The following is a 25,467-nucleotide window of genomic DNA, read 5'->3' as shown; positions in this document are numbered from 1 at the left end:
ATTGATCCTAGGTCCTGGCAGTTCTGTGTAGACTCAGGACAACTGAGGTTTGGAGAAATACTCCTCATCGAGGAGTCTGTAATTTTCTTTCTAATCATCGTTGTTTTTTTCGTCGAAGTCGCTGAATTCATCACTGCTGAAGTGAAAGCCATCCTCTCTTGGGGAATGCTGCTTTTTGGTTAGCTTTGTTACCGTATCAACAAATGCTGTAGTGTTCTTATTCTCCTCAATTAGGTTTGGAAAAATAGGATGATCGAGCAGCAGTGAGGGCTCTTCGATACTGCAATGTATTGTCTTTCCAAGCTTGTCGGAAGACTTCCAGTTTGGTGGAGCTCCATTTCCGTTCCAATTTTCTGGAAGCTTGCTTCAGGACTCTGGTATATTCTGTATATCTGGGCGCTAGTTTCTGATGACAAATGTTTTTTTTGTTTTTAAGGGTGCGACTGCATCTTGGGTTTTACGCAAGGTTAAATTTAGATCCTCAGGTGGTTAACTGATTTTTGTACTCCGACGACCTTGGGTAGGTGGAGGGAGAACGGAAGGGCATCTAGGAATTTTTGGGTTGTCCAAGAATTTATACAACGGCTTTTGATGATCCTTGGTTGGGGTCTGAGCAGATTTATATGTTGCGATTGCAAATGTAATAAAATGTTGGTCCTATTACTCCATGATTATGAAGAAGAACATTAAGATCCACAATATTTATTCCACGGGACAAAACTAGATCCAGGGTATGACTGTGGCAGTGAGTAGGTCCGGAGACATGTTGGACTAAACCCACTGAGTCGATGATGGCTCCGAAAGCCTTTTGGAGTGGGTCTGTGGACTTTTCCATGTGAACATTGATGTCCCCAAAAATGGGAATATTATCTGCCGTGACTGCAAGATCCGATAGGAACTCAGTGAGGAACGCTGTATACGGCCCAGGAGGCCTGTAAAACAGTAGCTATAAAACGTGATTGAGTAGGCTGCATATATTTCATGACTAGAAGCTCAAAAGACAAAAACACACCTTTTTCCCCCTTTGTAATTTGAAATTTGTCGTAAATGTTAGCAACACCTGTGCGGGATGCGTGGAGGATATGGTCACTAGTGTAATCAGGAGAAGAGGCCTCCAGATGCTCCAACCCCCCCCCCCCCCCCTCCCTATAGTTCCCAGCACCATGGCTGACCAGACATTACAATTTGCATACATTTATTAAAATTAACATGTAGTGTGTTTGTGTGAATCTATCAGTTACACATACATGTCAGTACATACACACAACAAATAGGTCGCATGGGGGAGAGGCGTTGTGCCGTGGTTTTCTTAAAGCCTCCTTGAGAGGGATGGTCAGTCACAGATATTAAGTCTAGTGTGATTATTACGGATGTCGAAGGAAATCATTGTACTCTGTTATGGATGTGTAGCTAAATTATGCATCTCTTATTGTTGTGTAGCTAAATTATGCAGGTCTTATTGTTATGGATGTGGAGCTAAATTATGCATCTCTTCATTGTTATGGAGCTAAATTATGCAGGTCTTATTGTTATGGATGTGGAGCTAAATTATGCATCTCTTTATTGTTATGGAGCTAAATTATGCAGGTCTTATTGTTATAGATGTGGAGCTAAATTATGCATCTCTTTATTGTTATGGAGCTAAATTATGCAGGTCTTATTGTTATGGATGTGGAGCTAAATTATGCATCTCTTTATTGTTATGGAGCTAAATTATGCAGCTCTTATTGTTATGGAGCTAAATTATGCAGCTCTTATTGTTATGGAGTTAAATTATGTAGCTCTTATTGTTATGGAGCTAAATTATGCAGCTCTTATTGTTATGGAGCTAAATTATGCAGCTCTATTGTTATGGAGCTAAATTATGCAGCTCTTATTGTTATGGAGCTAAATTATGCAGCTCTTATTGTTATGGAGCTAAATTATGCAGCTCTTATTGTTATGGAGCTAAATTATGCAGCTCTTTATTGTTATGGAGCTAAATTATGCAGCTCTTTATTGTTATGGAGCTAAATTATGCAGCTCTTTATTGTTATGGAGCTAAATTATGCAGCTCTTATTGTTATGGAGCTAAATTATGCAGCTCTTATTGTTATGGAGCTAAATTATGCAGCTCTTATTGTTATGGAGCTAAATTATGCAGCTCTTATTGTTATGGAGCTAAATTATGCAGCTCTTATTGTTATGGAGCTAAATTATGCAGCTCTTATTGTTATGGAGCTAAATTATGCAGCTCTTATTGTTATGGAGCTAAATTATGCAGCTCTTATTGTTATGGAGCTAAATTATGCAGCTCTTTATTGTTATGGAGCTAAATTATGCAGCTCTTTATTGTTATGGAGCTAAATTATGCAGCTCTTATTGTTATGGAGCTAAATTATGCAGCTCTTATTGTTATGGAGCTAAATTATGCAGCTCTTATTGTTATGTATGTGGAGCTAAATTATGCATCTCTTTATTGTTATGGAGCTAAATTATGCAGCTCTTATTGTTATGGAGCTAAATTATGCAGCTCTTTATTGTTATGGAGCTAAATTATGCAGCTCTTTATTGTTATGGAGCTAAATTATGCAGCTCTTATTGTTATGGAGCTAAATTATGCAGCTCTTATTGTTATGGAGCTAAATTATGCAGCTCTTATTGTTATGTATGTGGAGCTAAATTATGCATCTCTTTATTGTTATGGAGCTAAATTATGCAGCTCTATTGTTATGGAGCTAAATTATGCAGCTCTATTGTTATGGAGCTAAATTATGCAGCTCTTTGTTGTTATGGAGCTAAATTATGCAGCTCTTATTGTTATGGAGCTAAATTATGCAGCTCTTATTGTTATGGAGCTAAATTATGCAGCTCTTTATTGTTATGGAGCTAAATTATGCAGCTCTTTATTGTTATGGAGCTAAATTATGCAGTTCTTATTGTTATGGAGCTAAATTATGCAGCTCTTATTGTTATGGAGCTAAATTATGCAGCTCTTTATTGTTATGGAGCTAAATTATGCAGCTCTTATTGTTATGGAGCTAAATTATGCAGCTCTTATTGTTATGGAGCTAAATTATGCAGCTCTTATTGTTATGTATGTGGAGCTAAATTATGCAGCTCTTATTATTATGGATGTGGAGCTAAATTATGCTCTGCTCATTGTTATGGTTGTCGATCTTCAGAAACTCCTGGACCGTTTTGATTATGACGACGAACCAGAAGAAGTAAAGAGAGAGGAGATGAATCCCCTTGTTCCGGGGAACCAGTACGACGGCCATTTTCCTGGTCAGATGCAGCCCGGCCTGGAGCAACAGTTTCAGGGCCAGCCTGGCAGACAGCAGACGCCTGGTGGAGGATACCCTGGTCCGAACAAGGGCTCCAGCCAGAGCCAGCACACTGACCAGCAGAACCAGGACCAGGGAAACCCCAGAGAAAGAGAAGATCCGTCTGGGAGGAGGGAGGGGAGGCAGCGCGGCCACGGCAGGAGGTCACGCTCCAGGTCTGGCTCTCGGTAAGAAGCTGGGCCCTATTGTTGATATTAGTTGGTTATGTTTAGGAGACCTCTAATGGAATCCTGTCTGTTCCCACCTTTTAGCTTGGCTTTTAGTCCGCCCTATTACTGTTTTAGCTTGGCTTTTAGTCCACCGTATTGCTGTGTTAGCTTGGCTTTTAGTCCACCATATTGCTGTTTTAGCTTTTAGTCCCCCGTATTGCTGTGTCAGCTTGGCGTTTAGTCCACCGTATTGCTGTTTTAGCTTTTAGTCCCCCGTATTGCTGTGTTAGCTTGGCTTTTAGTCCACCGTATTGCTGTTTGAGCTTGGCTTTTAGTCCACCGTATTGCTGTTTGTAGCTTGGCTTTTAGTCCACCGTATTGCTGTGTTAGCTTGGCTTTTAGTCCACCGTATTGCTGTGTTAGCTTGGCTTTTAGTCCACCGTATTGCTGTGTTAGCTTGGCTTTTAGTCCACCGTATTGCTGTGTTAGCTTGGCTTTTAGTCCCCCGTATTGCTGTGTTAGCTTGGCTTTTAGTCCCCCGTATTGCTGTGTTAGCTTGGCTTTTAGTCCACCGTATTGCTGTGTTAGCGTGGCTTTTAGTCCACCGTATTGCTGTGTTAGCTTGGCTTTTAGTCCGCCCTATTGCTGTTTGAGCTTGGCTTTTAGTCCACCGTATTGCTGTGTTAGCTTGGCTTTTAGTCCACCGTATTGCTGTGTTAGCTTGGCTTTTAGTCCACCGTATTGCTGTGTTAGCTTTTAGTCCCCCGTATTGCTGTTTGAGCTTGGCTTTTAGTCCACCGTATTGCTGTGTTAGCTTGGCTTTTAGTCCACCGTATTGCTGTGTTAGCTTGGCTTTTAGTCCACCGTATTGCTGTGTTAGCTTGGCTTTTAGTCCACCGTATTGCTGTGTTAGCTTGGCTTTTAGTCCACCGTATTGCTGTGTTAGCTTGGCTTTTAGTCCACCGTATTGCTGTGTTAGCTTGGCTTTTAGTCCACCGTATTGCTGTTTGAGCTTTTAGTCCCCCGTATTGCTGTGTTAGCTTGGCTTTTAGTCCACCGTATTGCTGTGTTAGCTTGGCTTTTAGTCCACCGTATTGCTGTGTTAGCTTGGCTTTTAGTCCACCGTATTGCTGTTTTAGCTTGGCTTTTAGTCCACCGTATTGCTGTGTTAGCTTGGCTTTTAGTCCCCCGTATTGCTGTGTTAGCTTGGCTTTTAGTCCCCCGTATTGCTGTGTTAGCTTGGCTTTTAGTCCACCGTATTGCTGTGTTAGCTTGGCTTTTAGTCCACCGTATTGCTGTGTTAGCTTGGCTTTTAGTCCGCCCTATTGCTGTTTGAGCTTTTAGTCCCCCGTATTGCTGTGTTAGCTTGGCTTTTAGTCCACCGTATTGCTGTGTTAGCTTGGCTTTTAGTCCACCGTATTGCTGTGTTAGCTTGGCTTTTAGTCCACCGTATTGCTGTTTTAGCTTGGCTTTTAGTCCACCGTATTGCTGTGTTAGCTTGGCTTTTAGTCCCCCGTATTGCTGTGTTAGCTTGGCTTTTAGTCCCCCGTATTGCTGTGTTAGCTTGGCTTTTAGTCCCCCGTATTGCTGTGTTAGCTTGGCTTTTAGTCCCCCGTATTGCTGTGTTAGCTTGGCTTTTAGTCCCCCGTATTGCTGTGTTAGCTTGGCTTTTAGTCCCCCGTATTGCTGTGTTAGCTTGGCTTTTAGTCCACCGTATTGCTGTGTTAGCTTGGCTTTTAGTCCACCGTATTGCTGTGTTAGCTTGGCTTTTAGTCCCCCGTATTGCTGTGTTAGCTTGGCTTTTAGTCCCCCGTATTGCTGTGTTAGCTTGGCTTTGAGTCCCCCGTATTGCTGTGTTAGCTTGGCTTTTAGTCCCCCGTATTGCTGTGTTAGCTTGGCTTTTAGTCCACCGTATTGCTGTGTTAGCTTGGCTTTTAGTCCACCGTATTGCTGTGTTAGCCTGGCTTTTAGTCTGCCGTTTTGAGCTTGGCTTTTAGTCCGCCGTTTTGAGCTTGGCTTTTAGTCCGCCGTTTTGAGCTTGGCTTTTAGTCAGCCGTTTTGAGCTTGGCTTTTAGTCCGCCGTTTTGAGCTTGGCTTTTAGTCCACCGTATTGCTGTGTTAGCTTGGCTTTTAGTCTGCCGTTTTGAGCTTGGCTTTTAGTCCGCCGTTTTGAGCTTGGCTTTTAGTCCGCCGTTTTGAGCTTGGCTTTTAGTCCGCCGTTTTGAGCTTGGCTTTTAGTCCACCGTATTGCTGTGTTAGCTTGGATTTTAGTCCGCCGTGTTATATTTTTTTGTCATCTATCTCTTTTGCTTTTATATAGTCATTTATATGCTTTTATATATACAGAGCGCTACCCTCCTGTAGGTTTTAACTCCAACCCTGTTCCTGGAGAGAGACCCTCCTGTAGGTTTTAACTCCAACTCCAGTTGTAACTAACCTGATTCAGCTTATCAACCAGGTAATTATTACAATCAGGTGCACTTGATTACGGTTAAAGTGAAAACCGTACAGGACGGCAGCTCTTCAGGAACAGGGTTGGAGTTAAAACCTACAGGACGGTAGCTCTTCAGGAACAGGGTTGGAGAGCCCTGATTTAGTGTGTTGTGATTTTAAAAGCATTTGAAATAAGATTGTATTTCTCCAGTTCTCCCAGGAGAAAGAGGTCCAGGTCAAGTTCTCCCTCCCGGAAGCCCCGACACTCTTCACAGCGCTCTGGGTCCCGCTCCAGGGAAAGTCGCTGGAACTCCCCTCGCTCCCGCTCACAGGAGAGGAAGGAGAGAGAGAAGGACAAAGACCGTAGACAAAAAGGTCTGCCCAGCATCAAGAGCCAGACACTCAGTGGTACGTATTGTCAGATACACAAGGACCTGCGTCCCAAAATGGCTCCCTATTCCCTACTATATTTGACCAGTGCTCATATTGAATGTTTCCTTCGTTGTGTAGTTTGCACCACGACTCTGTGGGTGGGCCAGCTAGACAAGAAGACTTCTCAGCAGGACGTCATGTGTTTACTAGAGGAGTTTGGGCAGATAGACTCCATCAATGTAAGTATGAAGCTGACACTGGTCTACTCAATGGCAACCTATTCCCTTTTCATAGTGCACTACTTTTCACTGGAGACACATAAGAAATAGTCTAGTAGGAGAGTGCTCTGTATAAGACATAGCGGGAGATTGACCCTGAAAAATACACTGGGCTGTTTTGAAAGGGAACAATTTAGGAGCTAAAACCAACCTTCTCCATCCCTCTCCCCTTCAGATGATCCCTCCTCGGGGCTGTGCCTACATAGTGATGGTCCACAGACAGGATGCCTACAGAGCTCTACACAAACTCGGCAGAGGATCCTTCAAGGTCAACCAGAAGGCCATCAAGGTACTTGTTGATTTATGTTAAACCAACTCTTTTTTATAATGTGGTGAAATTATTCTAATCAAAGGAGAGACTTTTAGACTTCCTGAAAACAGTCAAACCTAATTGAATTACTGCGGACATGGAGCTTGTCAACGACCCCACCCATAGGTGATTTGTTGAGAACCCAACCAGCAGGGATAAGCCACAGCCCGGTTATAGCAAAGTTCATCCTCCTGGATGTTCATGACAAATCACAGATGAGAGAATTTATACCAAGGTACATTTTGCTCTCATGCAACAGACATCAAGATTTACATGGCGCCAAATATCTGTCTCTAGTTTATATACTGCTTGCTTATATAGGAATGCTAATGCAAAGTAGACACTAGGTCATTTCCTTAAATAAACTGTAGATTGTGTCTCCCTGGCACCGACAGACAGGCACACAGACACTAACCATGGAATGTTGTCTTATCACCAAGCCGTCGTAAATCTACTGTCAACGTTACATCTGAGGCTTCTCTCTCTCTTCACACAGAAACATGAGTTCTAAACACACTATTCTGTTGCATCTAAGAAAAACAGTCAGTTTGAGTACTAATATAGGATTACATTCTAATATTTTGAGGAGGCAGGTAGCCTAGTGGTTAGAGGAGGCAGGTAGCCTAGTGGTTAGAGGAGGCAGGTAGCCTAGTGGTTAGAGGAGGCAGGTAGCCTAGTGGTTAGAGGAGGCAGGTAGCCTAGTGGTTAGAGGAGGCAGGTAGCCTAGTGGTTAGAGGAGGCAGGTAGCCTAGTGGTTAGAGGAGGCAGGTAGCCTAGTGGTTAGAGGAGGCAGGTAGCCTAGTGGTTAGAGGAGGCAGGTAGCCTAGTGGTTAGAGGAGGCAGGTAGCCTGGTGGTTAGAGGAGGCAGGTAGCCTGGTGGTTAGAGGAGGCAGGTAGCCTGGTGGTTAGAGGAGGCAGGTAGCCTGGTGGTTAGAGGAGGCAGGTAGCCTGGTGGTTAGAGGAGGCAGGTGGCCTGGTGGTTAGAGGAGGCAGGTGGCCTGGTGGTTAGAGGAGGCAGGTGGCCTGGTGGTTAGAGGAGGCAGGTGGCCTGGTGGTTAGAGGAGGCAGGTGGCCTGGTGGTTAGAGGAGGCAGGTGGCCTGGTGGTTAGAGGAGGCAGGTGGCCTGGTGGTTAGAGGAGGCAGGTGGCCTGGTGGTTAGAGGAGGCAGGTGGCCTGGTGGTTAGAGGAGGCAGGTGGCCTGGTGGTTAGAGGAGGCAGGTGGCCTGGTGGTTAGAGGAGGCAGGTGGCCTGGTGGTTAGAGGAGGCAGGTGGCCTGGTGGTTAGAGGAGGCAGGTGGCCTGGTGGTTAGAGGGGGCAGGTTAAACAATTTCCATGTTGTCTGTTGTCTGTACCTTGTGAGGTGTGGAAACACTTTGATGCTTTTATGGATTTTGTCCTATGTTGCTCTGTCTGTATGCCATGTCTTGCTTGTCCTATGTTGCTCTGCGGGTGCTCACTGCTCATTGATTGTCTGTATTGTAATTGTTTTTAATAATCTGCCCAGGGACTGCTTTTGAAAAATAGCCGGTTTGCTGAAACAGGCACTTTTACTGAAACGTTGATTAATGTGCACTGTCCCTGTAAAAATATACTCAAACTCAATTTAAAGGCCATGCTACCAAATAGTAATTGAGTGTATGTAAACTTCTGAAAGAAATATAAACTGAAATAAATAATTCTCTCTACTTTTATTCTGACATTTCACATTCTTAAAATAAAGTGGTGATCCTAACTGACCTAAGACAGGGAATTTTTACTATGATTAAATGTCAGGAATTGTGAAAAACTGAGTTTAAATGTATTTGGCTATGGTGTATGTAAACTTTCGACGTCAAATGTATGAATGTGTATGTATGTATGTATGTATGTATGTGTATTACTGCTCGACTAAAACAATCACGGTCGACCAATAGCCTAACGACCAAACAATCGATCAGTCAACTAATTGGGGTCAACCCTAAGAACATCAATGTTTTATTTTTCTATTAGAAAAGTGAAAACCTGGAAACTCAATTTGGGGGGGGGGGGGGGGGGGGGGTGAATTTACCAAAATATATCAGATTTTATATGGCCCTACAACTGTAGACTGACAGATCAAAATCGCTAACAATAACCCCCCCTTTTTGAGATTGCGCAAAGGTTTAAAAAAAAAAATCCCTCCAAACAATCAATGTAAATCTGATATTGTCAAGTTAAAAATGTAATTATTTGTGTATGGAGGGTCGTTCATTATAAGATACTTGATCAGCCTGTTTCCCCAGGACAGTCTTCTTTTCATTCTGGCCAGTTAACACCGGCCCAGTGGCAAATTTACCTGAATGTCAAGGGCATGCTAATTTTAAAACATGTCCATTCATTATTAGCGTGTTTCTGTATGGAATGCAGGTACATTAGGGGACACAGGTCAGGTCATTATCGGCGTGAAAAAAGATTGGTACGGCCAAATCGTGCTGGTGCCATCAACTGAACAAATAATATTTTGTTTAGTGTATAACTTAAATATATTGTGTTTATGTAGATTGGTCTCTATAGAGCCCTGTTTGTTTAGTGTGTAACCTAAATATATATTGTGTTTATGTAGATTGGTCTCTATAGAGCCCTGTTTGTTTAGTGTCTAACCTAAATATATATTGTGTTTTTGTAGATTGGTCTCTATAGAGCCCTGTTTGTTTAGTGTCTAACCTAAATATATATTGTGTTTTTGTAGATTGGTCTCTATAGAGCCCTGTTTGTTTAGTGTGTAACCTAAATATATATTGTGTTTATGTAGATTGGTCTCTATAGAGCCCTGTTTGTTTAGTGTCTAACCTAAATATATATTGTGTTTTTGTAGATTGGTCTCTATAGAGCCCTGTTTGTTTAGTGTCTAACCTAAATATATATTGTGTTTTTGTAGATTGGTCTCTATAGAGCCCTGTTTGTTTAGTGTGTAACCTAAATATATTGTGTTTATGTAGATTGGTCTCTATAGAGCCCTGTTTGTTTAGTGTCTAACCTAAATATATTGTGTTTATGTAGATTGGTCTCTATAGAGCCCTGTTTGTTTAGTGTCTAACCTAAATATATATTGTGTTTTTGTAGATTGGTCTCTATAGAGCCCTGTTTGTTTAGTGTCTAACCTAAATATATATTGTGTTTATGTAGATTGGTCTCTATAGAGCCCTGTTTGTTTAGTGTGTAACCTAAATATATATTGTGTTTTTGTAGATTGGTCTCTATAGAGCCCTGTTTGTTTAGTGTGTAACCTAAATATATATTGTGTTTATGTAGATTGGTCTCTATAGAGCCCTGTTTGTTTAGTGTCTAACCTAAATATATTGTGTTTTTGTAGATTGGTCTCTATAGAGCCCTGTTTGTTTAGTGTCTAACCTAAATATATATTGTGTTTATGTAGATTGCGCAGGCTTTGAACAAGGTTATAGAGACGACTAGTGTTTTCATGATACCAGAATTTTGACTTTGATACAAGGTTTAGTATCACGATGCGCAATACCAAAATGATACCACAGCGACAAAAAAAATAACACATCTAAAGTCACTGAATAACCACTGGGCTTTACATTGAACAATATGTTGATAATTGTACGACTAAAATAACGAATTCTTTCAAAAATGAAACGCCCTATTAAATTACAGAAGAATCTTACATTTTCCTGATGCAAAACCATATCTGGGACTCAGAGCACTACATGGCCAAAAGTATGTGGACATCTGCTCATTGAGCATCTCATTACAATGTCATAGGCATTAATATGGAGTTGCCCCCCCCCCCCCCCCCCCTGCTGCTATAACAGCCTCCACTATTCTGGGAAGGCTTTCAACTAGATGTTGGATGATTGCACCGGTGACTTGCTTCCATTCAGCCACGAGAATTAGTGAGGCCGGGCTCTAATGTTGTGCGATTAGGCCTGGCTCGCAGTCAGCGTTCCAATTCATCCCAAAGGTGTTTGATTTGGTTGAGGTCAGGGCTCTGCGCAAGCCAGTCAAGTTCTTCCACCCCGATCTTGACATACCGCTTCTGTATGATCTCGCTTTGTGCACGGGTACATTGTCATGCTGAAACAGGAAAGGGCAAAACCTGTTGCCACAAAGTTGGAAGCACAGAATCGTTTAGAATGTCATTGTATGCTGTAGCTTTAAGATTTCCCTTCACTGGAACTAAGGGGCCTGAACCATGAAAAAACAGCCCCAGACCATTATTCCTCCTCCTCCACCAAACTTTACGGTTAGCACTATGCATTGGGGCAGGTAGCGTTCTCCTGGCATCGGCCAAACCCAAATTCATCCATCGTACTCATCACTCCAGAGAACGTGTTTCCACTGTTCCAGTCCAACAGCGGTGAGCTTTATACCACTCCAGCCGATGCTTGGCATTGCGCATGGTGATCTTAGTCTTGTGTGCAGCTGCTCGGCCATGGAAACCCATTTCATGAAGCTCCCGACGAACAGTTATTGTGCTGACGTTGCTTCCAGATGCAGTTTGGAACTCTAGTGAGTGTTGCAACCGGTGACAGATGAGTTTTACACGCTTCTGCACTCTGTGGTCCTGTTCTATGCGCTTGTGTGGTCTACCACTTTGCAGCTTAGCCGTTGTTGCTCCTAGACGTTTCCACTTCACAATAACAGCACTTACAGTCAACCTGGGCAGCTCTAGCAGGGCAGAAATTTGACGAACTGACTTGTTGTAAAGGGTGGCGTCCTATGACAGTGCCACTTTTTTAAAAGTCACTGGGCTCTTCAGTACGTTCCAATGTCAATGGAGATTGCATGGCTGTGTGCTCGATTTTATACACCTGTCAGCAACGGGTGTGGCTGAAATAGTAGAATCCACTAATTTGAAGCGGTGTCCACATACTTTTGGCCATGTAATGTATCTGTGTTTATTTGCTAAACTTTGGACAAAATATTGGGTCAGATGACATTCATTAGATACATGATTCATTATACATTACAGCTAAATAATTTAATGTACTAAATTAAGTTTAGTTCCAAAACAACATTAAAAACACTATGAAGGTCATTTCTGAAGCTTCTATATTACAATAGTCTACACACCATAGAAATACAATAGATTTTACACAGCATACTACGATTCCCATAGTGCATTTCAACTCCCATGGTGCAATGCTCCGCCCAGGCTGCTGGCTGGCTACTGCTAGCAAGCCCAGACAAACGCAAAGTACTCTTAATATATTGTCATATATTAATCGAGTGTATTTCACATTTACTTTTGGGTTGTAATCGTATTATAATGCTCACATGAATATCATGCTGAATATATGTTCATGTCATTGTCACTCATATTATTCCATTTTTGTGGGGGGAGCTAAAACCTCCCAAGCACTACTTTAACACCTTTAGCTTAGTAGTTTCGGTAGGCCGACCCTCATCTACTCTGTAAGTAAAGTATGCCCATACTTTGCTTCTGGAGCCAGTTGTCAACAAGCTGCGGGCTTGGAGGTATGATGTTTTCCTTAGAAGAAGTCATGCTGTCGGCGTTCTCTCTCCTCTCACTTGCTTCTCAAATGTGGCTCGGGCTGTGTTATCTACATGCACAAGTAGCCTGACTAGCTTACTACCGTCCCCTTGAGAAGACAAGTAGCCTGGCTAGCTTACTACTGTCCCCTTGAGAAGACAAGTAGCCTGGCTAGCTTACTACTGCCCCCTAGAGAAGACAAGTAGCCTGGCTAGCTTACTACTGCCCCCTAGAGAAGACAAGTAGCCTGGCTAGCTTACTACCGCCCCCTAGAGAAGACAAGTAGCCTGGCTAGCTTACTACCGCCCCCTAGAGAAGACAAGTAGCCTGGCTAGCTTACTACCGCCCCCTAGAGAAGACAAGTAGCCTGGCTAGCTTACTACTGTCCCCTTGAGAAGACAAGTAGCCTGGCTAGCTTACTACTGCCCCCTAGAGAAGACAAGTAGCCTGGCTAGCTTACTACTGCCCCCTAGAGAAGACAAGTAGCCTGGCTAGCTTACTACCGCCCCCTAGAGAAGACAAGTAGCCTGGCTAGCTTACTACCGCCCCCTAGAGAAGACAAGTAGCCTGGCTAGCTTACTACCGCCCCCTAGAGAAGACAAGTAGCCTGGCTAGCTTACTACCGCCCCCTAGAGAAGATTCAGACAAATTACTAGACAGACTGGTTCCTATCAATCCGTATATGTCGTGAGACACATTTGACAGAAAGTCCTGAAAGTAAAATTATTTCTGTTTGTCATGTTCTAGTATCGAAAAAGTACAGCACTTTCAGTATACCAGGCAGCAACTCAGTTATTTATTTTTCTAAACCCAATGTTTTACAATGTTTTTAAAGATAATCTATATTGACGGATGCTAAAATTAGTGGAAGATAAGCTTGTAATAGCCTGGGTTTATGGAGGAGTCAGTATTCACCAAAATGGACTGTTTGGCTGTCAAGGTTGATCACAAAAGAGCCTCCTAAACTCAAAGGTTTCTCATTAGCGAACTAGTTTCCTCCTTGCTGACCTGACGATATGATTTGAAGACAAGTATATTATAAGACAAAAATATTCTCAAATCATTTCGTCAGGTCAGCAAGGAGGAAACTAGTTTGCTAATTTGTTCTTTGTTCTTTTACTTAATAACTTAAGCGTATTGTATTTTTGTGTAGATTGCATGGGCCTTGAACAAGGGTATAAAGGCGACCCATAAGAAGTTCTGGGACATGGAGCGAGGCGTCACCTACATCCCCTGGAGCAAAGTGAAGATGGAGGAGCTGGAGGGGTACAGGGAGGGAGGCATGCTGGATGCAGAAACACTCTGTCCAGGTAAACATCTGACTAATGTCTTCTACCACCGCAACACTGTCTGCTTTGGGTGGATCTCAATTGTCTTCCTTGATTCCTCTCCTCGCCTCCTTCTCAAAATGCATTGGAGAAGAAGATTTCTGGTTCATCTCCTCAGACCTCCTCCAATGCACTTTGAAGAAGGATGTGAGGAATCAAGGGGTCCCTGTTGAGATTCACCTTCTGTCTAGATGTGGAATTATTGTGGCCTGGAGTTTTTCCTGAACTCTCAACTTGACTCGTAAAAAAACTGGCCTATAACTTTTCCTAGTTAGGTCAAGTGGTCTGAAGAAATTCCTGTCTAAGTCAGAAGTATTGGACACGGAGTTAGGTTATATCTATCTCTACATTGCTGGTGTAGCTAGCCTGTTTAAGTGTATAATTATTCCTGATTGATTGGTCTGTTTGTCAGAGTGGGGAGATGACGTGAAGGAGCTGACTAAACCAGGAGTACTGAACAATGGAGGAGGAGTGGACGCCATGGAGACCGAGGGAGCTGCCACCGCCCACGTACAGGTAACACCCACTACAGGGGACCCAATGAAACACACCTCAGACAGCAGGGTCCCAATGAAACACACTAGTCTGGGTGTTCTGTCTCACCGTAGTATCTCACCATCTTTTTTCTTGGGAAACAGAGTCTATCCTGAGGTTTTGTGCCTTAGTTGTCAGTTTTCTGTATTTGTTTATTAAAATTGCAGGTTTTCTAAGTATTGGTATAGAAATGCATACACTTTTCCTCAACACAAATGCAACAATGTGAGAAAGTGGATTAATAAAAACCGATTTTACTAGTATCATGGCATGGGGTGACTAGTATTTCACAGGTTTTCACTCACCTCAGTACATCACCTATATAAAAACAAAGGTCCATATTGAAAGGCTGTTGTATAGCTTTCCTCCTGTAGTAAGTCAACCAGTCTGCATGCAATGATCCAGTTTCTGCCTACACGACACCTTTTTACTGAGTTTCACAATAATCCCCAATAAATGGAAAGGTTACGTTACTAGTCAATACTTGTCTTTTCACTTGTCTAATCAAAAAAAGGTGCCTTCCTGATATTCCCTGATAGTAAGATATTAGGTGGGATCTAGGGATGTGACAAATGGAACATTTTTGATAATGTTTAAATGGCTATTTTTGTAGAGTTTTCCAACAAAATTCCAACAATTTCAATGCAGCTGCACTGGTGCCAGAAATGGTTTGGGTCTCACAGTACGTCCCCTTTTCAGATGGCTTAACTATTACACCTGTACTGCCATTAATGTTCCTCCATTCCACCTTGTGGTTTGGGTCTCACAGTACGTCCCCTTTCAGATGGTTTAACTATTACACCTGTACTACCATTACTGTTCCTCCATTCCACCTTGTGGTTTGGGTCTCACAGTACGTCCCCTTTTCAGATGGTTTAACTATTACACCTGTACTGCCATTTACTGTTCCTCCATTCCACCTTGCAAAAGTTTGGATTTCCTTCTCATTTAACTTCTCATAGTGTTGCCATACAGGACTTCCCTGCTGTCGCTTGCCTTCCTCTGCCATTTTTACCAACTGTTAACGACGATGACGTAGTGGTGGAGCGTCATCCCCCAAAATTAATTGATTTCTCGACACCTTGCATGTTGACTCCCGGCGTCGAATCCCGATTCTGAGTGTCAAGATTTGATTCTGCTAAGAAACGTTATTACGGTTCAGTGTTTTGGGAGAGGAGAGACTAGTTGCTGTACATCGCAGAACACAAACTCACATCTTTCATAGCGAGCTAGCGAGGGACTGAACGAGAGGAGAGACTAGATGCTGTACATCGCAGAACACAAACTCACATCTTTCATAGCGAGCTAGCGAGGGACTGAACGAGAGGAGAGACTAGTTGCTGTACATCGCAGAACACACTCACATCTTTCATAGCGAGCTAGCGAGGGACTGAACGAGAGGAGAGACTAGTTGCTGTACATCGCAGAACACACTCACATCTTTCATAGCGAGCTAGCGAGGGACTGAACGAGAGGAGAGACTAGTTGCTGTACATCGCAGAACACAAACTCACATCTTTCATAGCGAGCTAGCGAGGGACTGAACGAGAGGAGAGACTAGTTGCTGTACATCGCAGAACACAAACTCACATCTTTCATAGCGAGCTAGCGAGGGACTGAACGAGAGGAGAGACTAGTTGCTGTACATCGCAGAACACAAACTCACATCTTTCATAGCGAGCTAGCGAGGGACTGAACGAGAGGAGAGAATAGTTGCTGTACATCGCTGAACACAAACTCACATCTTTCATAGCGAGCTAGCGAGGGACTGAACGAGAGGAGTGGCACAGTATTGGCAGTTCGGCCACCAGGCAGACAGTCAGAACCGTGCACTAGGCCTATCGATCAGTATAGACAGGTCAGCCACCAGACAGACAGAACCGTGCACTAGGCCTATCGATCAGTATAGACAGGTCAGCCACCAGACAGTCAGAACCGTGCACTAGGCCTATCGATCAGTATAGACAGGTCAGACACCAGACAGTCAGAACCGTGCACTAGGCCTATCGATCAGTATAGACAGGTCAGCCACCAGACAGTCAGAACCGTGCATTAGGCCTGTCTATCAGTATAGACAGGTCAGACACCAGACAGTCAGAACCGTGCACTAGGCCTATCGATCGGCAAATCAAAAGCTGTATGTCGCAAAGGAATGCTGTCTCGCAATTTCTTGGCTTGCAACTTCAGTAAAGCAGGGCCTATCATTTAATGAATAGGCCAAGATGATTCAAAACGCAACAGACCAAAGACTGAACACACACTGGCATCGTTAGCAAAGAGAAAGAGCAGGCGAGCCAGCGTGAGGAAGAGAGCCGGCGAGCCAGCGTGAGGAAGAGAGCCGGCGAGCCAGCGTGAGGAAGAGAGCCGGCGAGCCAGCGTGAGGAAGAGAGAGGAGGGGTCAGGCAGAAAGAACTGTGAACATATGTCTTGGTAATCTGTATCTTTTGCACTCTTGCACGCCTCGCAAATTCACCAAAGTAGCCTAAAGTTCACCTCTTCCTCTCCTGGTTTTATTTAAATGACACACTCCCCCCCCCCCCCCCCCCCCCCCCCAGGCCTTTTATAGCCTAACGTCTAGTTGGGCTGGAACACAGACAATCGTGTTTTGTGATGACTATTGCACTGTGATGTTAACAGATTTTTCCAGTTAGGGACTTTTCTCAATGGTTCCAAATTTCGTTTTAACGTTGACCCTTCTAGTAGGGCCGCGTTGGTCACTGATACAGACGATAAACAGTTTTGCATAAAAATAAAACCTTTTTATGAAGCTGATTTAGAGTTTGTAATATGGATTTTCCTTCCATTTTTGAGTGTACCACCTGGTGTTCGGCTCCCTCTGATTGATTTTTCACCATATCAATGTCAGCTGCTGTTCAAAGTCCTTTTTGCCCTTTTTTTGTTTTCAAGCCAAATATATTGACATTCTAATTCGATTGACATTAGTTTGAACGGAATGTAATTGTGAGACTGAGGACTGCGTGCCCTCAGTCCCTCACCTCATGACTTTGACAATCACACCATTCTGTGATGTGCAGATGGGCCTGAAGTCCACTCGGTTTGTATATACTTCCTAGCATGACGGAGGCAGAATGATCTATGCTATCATGAAGATCATTGAACCAGCTTAATACTTGACTCACTTAACCCAGAATTTTAAAATATGTTTCTCTTTTGAGATTATCCCATTGGAAGGAACCACCTGTTCCACATTCCTTTAATACAGTGCATTTTGGAAAGTATTCAGACCCTTTGACTTGTTCCACATTTTGTGACGTTACAGCCTTATTCTAAAATGGATTACATGTTATTTTTTTCCCTCATCAATCTACACACAATACCCCAAAATGCCATCACAATACCCCAAAATGCCATCACAATACCCCATAATGCCATCACAATACCCCATAATGACATCACAATACCCCATAATGACATCACAATACCCCATAATGACATCACAATACCCCAAAATGCCAAAGCAAAAACAGGTTTAGACATTTTTGCAAGTGTATAAAAAATAAAGTATCTGAAATTACATGTTCATAAGTATTCAGACCCTTTAATCAGTACTTTGTCGAGGCACCTTTTGGCAGCGAGTACAGCCTCGAGTCTTCTTGGGTATGACGCTACAAGCTTGGCACACCGGTATTTGGGGAGTTTCTTCCATTCTTCTCTGCAGAGCCTCTCAAGCTCTGTCAGGTTGGATGGGGAGCGTTGCTGCACAGCTATTATCAGGTATCTCCAGAGATGTTCAAGTCCAGGCTCTGGCTGGGCCCACTCAAGGACATTGATACATACTCCTGCGTTGTCTTGGCTGTGTTCTTAGGGTCGTTGTCCTGTTGGAAGGTGAACCTTCCCCCCAGTCTGAGGTCCTGAGCGCTCTGGAGCAGGTTTTCATCAAGGATCTCTCTGTACTTTGCTCCGTTCATCTTTGGCTTGATCCTGACTAGTCTCCCAGTCCCTGCCGCAGAAAAACATCCCCACAGCATGATCCTGCCACCACCATGCTTCACCGTAGGGATGGTGCCAGGTTTCCTCCATATGTGACGCTTGACATTCAGGCCAAAGAGTTCAATCTTGTTTTCATCAGACCAGAGAATCTTGTTTCTCATGGTCTGAGAGACCTTTAGGTGCCCTTTGGCAAACTCCAAGCGGGCTGTCATGTGCCGTCTGGCCACTCTACCATAAAGGCCTGATAGGTGGAATGCTGCAGAGATGGTTGTACTTCTGGAAGGTTCTCCCATCTCCACAGAGGAACTCTGGAGCTCTGTCAGAGTGACCATCGGGTTCTTGGTCACCTCCCTGACCAAGGCCCTTCTCCACCAATTGTTCAGTTTGGCTGAGCGGCCAGTTCTAGAAAGATTTGGTGGTTCCAAACGTATGTAAATGTGACATTTTCAGTTTTTTATAAAAAATGTATAAACTGTTTCCTTTGTCATTATGGATTATTGTGTGTAGATTGATCACTTAAAAAAATAATTATTTAATCCATCCAATTTGTAAGTCGCTCTGGATAAGAGCGTCTGCTAAATGACTTAAATGTAATGACTTAAATGTAAATTTTAGAATATGGCTGTAATGTAACAAAATGTGGAAAAGGGGAAAGGGTCTTTCTGATTGCACTGTAATGCTCACAACACAAAAATAATCACATGATTTATTATTCAAAATATATTAGCAGATGGATTGCTTCACATCAAGTTTGACCTGTTAGTTGCATCGTGTGTGTGTGTGTGTATATAAATAGGTTGTACCAGAGGCTGTTTCTTGTTACAAGGCAGATCAGGGTGGTACTACTATGGACAATTGTGCTTGTAACTGTGTTCCTAGTTCTTGCACACAAACACACATGAACCCATGGACCTGAACGTTGTGGCATGTGCTGCAATCAAACACAACACAAGTTTATGGTTGTCTTCAGGCGCAGGCTTGGGATTTTATTATTTTTTAGAAGGGATTAATGAAAACATGCTCACTAGAAGGAAGAGACGATAATCTAAATGTCATTTTTGCCGTTTTTACAACATTTCTGGAAAAGGTAGCGATTTCCTGCAATAATTTATCAACAGAATATATATATATAGCTAAATAATATGCGTTATCAAACCTGCCTAAAACATCCTCTATTGCTATAATCAGTAACTTCAACATAGAACAGTTGTGTATGACACGTAATGTTTCTCACTACGTTTATTATACGTTTTCAAGATGCTTCATAGCACCTAGTTCAGTATCGGGGCCATACAGTCTAACCCTGAAACCCACTCCACCCTGACACGGACTCCCACGCTCCTCCAGTGGTCTTATCTGCCGGCCGTTTATGTCAGTCAACTTGAGGTTATCACCCAGGTAGGTGAAATGAGGTGAACCTGGAAGGTGATACTTTTAGCCACCCTAATAGCGTTCAACAAAGACACCAGCAGTGGCTACAATATATTTTTTTGTAGTCCCGTTCTGTGGCTCCAATTGACACTGTGTCAGGATCGTCAGTGTCACGAGGCCTCACTAAGGTGAGTGTTTCTGGACGTGGAATATGGATATCGCAGGTCCGTTCCTCGCTGGGATTAATACTGAGGAACTTCTCCAGTGGCTGACAGGTAATGGTGATGCTCCCTCCCCCGTTGGAATTTACTGGATTGTTCTCGTGATATATGGGGGGGGGGGGGGGGTCAAGTCCCAGAAACAACTGAACGAGCCACAGTTACTCTAATCTATCACAATTCAAGTTGCCACAAATGACCTGAAATTGGCGTCCGAGCAGAACAGTTGTTAGTTGTCATTATGCTGTTCCTGCGATATCAGATATCTTTATTGCTCAATTTACAATATTCCAGTGTTTTATTTGTGTAGGGCTCTCGTGAGGAGCTCCCTGTGGGCCAAAGACACGAGGTGAGCTGAAACAATGTTTTTCTCTATGTCCAGGACTCCCAGCTGATCATAATGTATGAAATGAGCATTGCTCACGGTTTCACACTAGCCCTGGGGTTTTTCAGGCCTTATCAAACAATATTGATACGGTTACATACTTTGCGTAGTTGAAGAGAAAGATTCCTAAACACATTTATTCAACAGTAAGGAAATATACAGGATGTTTATCTACCCAACAGTGATCTCAAATATGTTCTCAGTTCGGTTACGTTTAATCGGCAGAAAGTATCAACAATAAGATTGTTGGCCACTGTAGGGTGGGGGGGGGGACTGGAATTAGAGTTGTGGCTCTAGCAGGAACGAAGAAGGCAGACAGCCTGTGGGCACCACGGTGGAGCTCCACCACAGGATCCTCTGCCGGTGGAATCTGAGACCTGGGTAAGGATAAGACCCACTACCTCCCTGCGGTGGCACTGTGGCTGTGTGGTTATGTAGGAATTAATTCAGTTTCATGTTATCAGAAGTGTACGGTATGCAAATGCATATAAATACTATATTGAGCACATAAACATTGCTGCTACTTTCATTGACTAGGTGAGATCCTTTTGGATATGGTGTACAGAATGAGTCTTGGGTTCGGGGTTCAGTTTTCATTATTTTTACTCAGACAAATAAGCAGTAAGGATATGATTGTTATTCTAGTCTGAGCGTGTTATATTTATGCTAAACTATTCATGAGTTTTTACAATTCAACATTTTTTTGCCCATTTTATTAGTTAAATTTTTATTTGGGATCTTACTCCTCCACTTGTATGGTGTAGCTATAGGAAAGCTTGTCTACTAAAATACGGGAGGGTGCTGGGGAGTGCTGGGGAGTGCTGGGGGGCAGTCGCTTACTGTCACAGATCTAGGATCAGCTTATCTAAAGATGTAAATCTGATCTTGGATCAGATTTCAGGGGGCAACAAAAACAATGCCCTGTAGGTTGAGTAAATGATATTACTAAGCTGTTCTCGAACATACTATGCCAGGACATGGAAATCGATTCTATCGTAGTCCATGTGGGTTTTAATGACATTGTGAAGGGCAGCTCTGAACAGTTGAAAACTGGATTTTAAAGAGCTGATTGACTCTGCTAGACACTAATAAAAGACCCATCATGTCTGGCCCTCTGCCATCTCTGAATCGTTGCATTGAACACTTTAGCAGGATTCTTTCTCTTCACAAATGGCTACGTGATTATTGCAATGCAGTGGGTTTAACTTTTGTTGACAATTTCGTTACCTTTTTGTCGACAAAACACGTTTTATAAGGAGGATGGGATCCACCCAAATCCTGTGGGATCCTGGATCCTTTCACAGCATTATAAGGCTGCGCTGAGACAATGACTTATCAATGACCCGAGCCCTGCTCAGTTAATCCCTACCATTGTGTCGCTGAGTTGTCATAATGCTTCAGCAAATATACATTACACCAGGGGTGCTGGAAGACACAATGTAAGTAACCTAATTTATGTCCCTCTAACTGTCCTGAATGCCTCTGCTGATCCCACAGCTGTTGTATGCAGTACTCATGTGTCTATGAACCAGAGTTATACTGTTAGCACTGAGGTGGTGTGGCCTAGTAGGAAGTCCACTGTGTGCAGCTCACCCTGCACTAACATAAATAACATGAGCATGTCTACCTCTGCTAAGCTTCCCAGTAGAGCAATGAAAACAAGCAAGCATCCCAGAAAAGTGCTAAAAAATAGCCCACGTTAACATATGTAGCTTAACAAACGACGTTCATGAAATCAATAATTTGCTAGTACCTCTGACACTCACTTAGATAGTCAAATCAAATTGTTTTAGTCACATACACATGGTTAGTAGATGTTAATGCGAGTGTAGCGAAATGCTTGTGCTTCTAGTTCCAACAATGCAGTAATATCTAACAATTCCCAACAACTACCTAATACCTTTGATACAGTGGTAGCAATACAAGGTTATAACATTTACAGAAAATATAGAAATGCCAATGGTGGAGGTGTTGCTGTTTATATTCAGAACCACGTTCCTGTAAAGATTAGAGAGGATCTCATGTTAAATACTGTTGAAGTAATATGGCTACAGGTTCATCTGCCTCACCTAAAGCCCATTCTGGTGGGAAGCTGCTATAGACCACCAAGTACTAACAGTCAGTATCTGGATAATGTGTGAAATGCTTGATAAATGTATGTGATATCTACAGTTATATTTTCTGGGTGATTAAATATTGACTGGCTTTCATCAGGCTGGTCACTCAAGAAAATGCTTCAACCTGTAACCAGTGCCTGCAACCTGGTTCAGGTTGTCAGTCAACCTACCAGGGTAGTTACAAACAGCACAGGAATGAAATCAACATGTATTTTTCACATATTTACTAATGCTGCAGAAATGTTCTTGAAAACAGTATCCAGATACATCAGATGTAGCCATATCTAGGAAAACCAGTTCCTAAGGCTGGTCCTAATATAGTGTATAAGAGGTCATACAAGAAGATTTGTAGTGATTCCTATGTTGTTGATGTAAAGAATATCTGTTGGTCCGTGGTGTGTAATGAGGAGCGAACAGACACGGCACTTGACACACTTATGAAATTGCTTATTCCAGTTACTAATAAGTACGCACCTATTAAGAAAATGACTTTTAAAAACTGTTAAATCCCTGTGGATGGATGAGGAATTTAAACTGTATGGTTGAGAGGGATGAGGCAAAAGGAATGGCAAATAGGTCTGGCTGCACAATTGATTGGCAAACATTTTGCACATTGAGAAATGTGACTAAACTGAATAAAAATAATTAACTACACTATGAAACAAAGATAAATGACAAAGAATGATAGTAAAAAGCTTTGGAGCACCTTAAATTAAATGTTGGGCAAAAGGGCAAACTCGGCTCCATCATTCATTGAATCTGATAGCTCATTCATCACATAACCAACTGATATTGCCAACTACTTAAATTATTTTTTCATTGGCAATATTAGCAAACTTAGGCATGACGTGCCAGCAACAAACGCTGACCCTACACGTCCAAGTATATCTGACCAAATTATGAAAGACAAGCATTGTAATTTTGAATTCTGTAAAGTGAGTGTTGAAGAGGTGAAAAAATTGTCTATCAACAATGACAAGCCACCGGGGTCTGATATCTTGGATGGCAAATTACTGAGGATAATAGCGGATGATATTGCAACTCCTATTTGCCATATTTTCAGTTTAAGCCTACTAGAGAGCGTGTGCCCTCAGGCCTGGAGGGAAGCAAAAGTCATTCCGTTACCTAATAATATATATTTTTTTAATTACTGGCTCAAATAGCCAACCAATCAGCTTGTTACCAACCCTTCGTAAACTTTTGGGAAAAATGGTGTTTGACCAGATACAATGCTCTTTTACAGTAAACAAATTGACAAACTTTCAGCATGCTTCTAGGGAAGGACATTCAACAAACACAGCTCTTACACAAATGACTGATGATTGGCTGAGAGAAATTGATGATAAAGAGATTGTGGTGGCTGTTTTTTCTTCAGTGCGCCTTTTTGACGTTTTCTATCATAGTCTGCTGCTGGAAAAACAGACCACAGAGGGTGTTCTTAGACGGAAGCCTCTCTAACATAGTCCAGGTAGAATCAGGAATTCCCCAGGGCAGCTGTCTAGGCCCATTTGACTATTTTTCAATCTTTATTAATGACATGCCACTGGCTTTGAGTAAAGTGTGTCTATGTATCCGGATGACTCAACACTATTGTACACGTCAGCTACTACAGTGACTGAAATGACTGCAACACTAAACAAAGAGTTGCACTTAGTTTCAGAGTGGGTGGCAAGGAATAAGTTACTCCTAAATATTTAAACTAAAAGCATTGTACTTCACTAAACCCTAAATCTCCACCAAATCTTGTAATAAATAATGTGGAAGTTGAGTGAGTAATCCTGGATTGTAACCCGTCATGGTCAAAACAGAGATACTTCTCCCAATCTGAGCTACTGTTGTATGTCCATAATAAAGTGCTGCTCTACCTTCTTAACAGCACTATCAACAAGGCAGGTCCTACAGGCCCTAGTTTTGTCGCACATGGACTACTGTTCAGTCGTGTGGTCAAGTGCCACAAAAAGGGACTTAGGAAAATTGCAATTGGCTCAGAACAGGGCAGCACGGCTGGCCCTTGGATGTACATGGATCGCTAATATTAATAATATGCATGTCAATCTCTCCTGGCTCAAAGTGGAGGAGAGATTGACTTCATCACTACTTGTATTTATGAGAGGTATTGAAATGTTGAATGAACCGAGCTGTCTGTTTTGAACTACTGGCACACAGCTCAGATACCCATACACACCCCAAAAGACATGCCATCTCTTCACAGTCCCCGTCGAGAACAGACTATGGGCGGTGAACAGTACTACATAGAGCCATGACTACATGGTACTCTATTCCACATCAGGAATAGAGTCAAGATGCACCAGTAGAATTATATTTAAAAAAACACATAAAAATACACCTTATGGAACAACGGGGACTGTGAAGACACATAGACACATGCATACACACACACACGATAGCATACGCACTATACACACACGTACACATGGATTTTGTACTGTAGATATGTGGTGAGCAGCGCAGTTAACATCGACGTCGTTAACGTGGAAGACGTGGATGTCGATTATGGCAGCCCCCCCGCACCTCTCTGGTTCAGAGGGTTTGGTTTAAATGCGGAAGACACATTTTCAGGTGAATGCATTGTTGTACAACTGACTAGGTATCCCCCTTTTTCCTTTAAATTAAATCAAATTTGTTTATAAAGCCCTTCTTAGATCAGCTGATGTCACAAAGTGTTGTACAGAAACCCAGCCTAAAACCCCAAACAGCAAGCAATGCAGGTGTAGAAGCACGGTGGCTAGGAAAAACTCCCTAGAAAGGCCAGAACCTAGGAAGAAACCTAGAGAGGAACCAGGCTTTAGTGGTGGAGTAGGGGCCTGAAGGCACACAGTGTATTGTGAAATCTGTAAATGTATTGTAATGTTAAATTTTTTTAATAAACTGCATTAATTCTGCCGGTCCCCAGGAAGAGGAGCTGGCAATAGCTAATGGGGATCCATTATAAATACAAATTCTCCTTTTGTAGCAACCAATGATGTGTATAAACCCTGAATGACTGACAGGTGGCGCTGTTTTGAAGTCACCATGCAGCCATCTTGGTACACCATTGTAAAAATGGTTTGGAAGCTATAGAAATAATTTAATGTCTACATTGACACGTTTATTCTAATTACAGCAAAAGTAATTTAAAAACATGTCATTTTGACCTTTTTAATACTGTAGAATTCCATTCATTCCTAGCATAGAGGACTGCTCCATAGAGAACGATAG

The 25,467-nt window shown here is 42.6% G+C and overlaps 1 protein-coding gene across 1 annotated transcript in view; it reads left to right on the top strand.

Moving 5' to 3' along the window:
* LOC120018043 (SR-related and CTD-associated factor 4-like) overlaps window positions 1-25,467 on the top strand; it is a 44,942-nt gene that overhangs the window by 7,060 nt on the left and 12,415 nt on the right. Inside the window, exons 7-12 of the mRNA XM_038961002.1 lie at window positions 3,165-3,493; window positions 6,120-6,316; window positions 6,419-6,519; window positions 6,734-6,847; window positions 13,498-13,654; window positions 14,085-14,188. Of these exons, the coding sequence (XP_038816930.1) occupies window positions 3,165-3,493; window positions 6,120-6,316; window positions 6,419-6,519; window positions 6,734-6,847; window positions 13,498-13,654; window positions 14,085-14,188 (1,002 nt within the window). The remainder of the gene's footprint in view (window positions 1-3,164; window positions 3,494-6,119; window positions 6,317-6,418; window positions 6,520-6,733; window positions 6,848-13,497; window positions 13,655-14,084; window positions 14,189-25,467) is intronic.

Source organism: Salvelinus namaycush, chromosome 23 (assembly GCF_016432855.1).
Source record: "Salvelinus namaycush isolate Seneca chromosome 23, SaNama_1.0, whole genome shotgun sequence".
Taxonomy (NCBI): Eukaryota; Metazoa; Chordata; class Actinopteri; order Salmoniformes; family Salmonidae; genus Salvelinus; species Salvelinus namaycush.
This window is presented reverse-complemented; position numbering and strand designations above follow the sequence as displayed.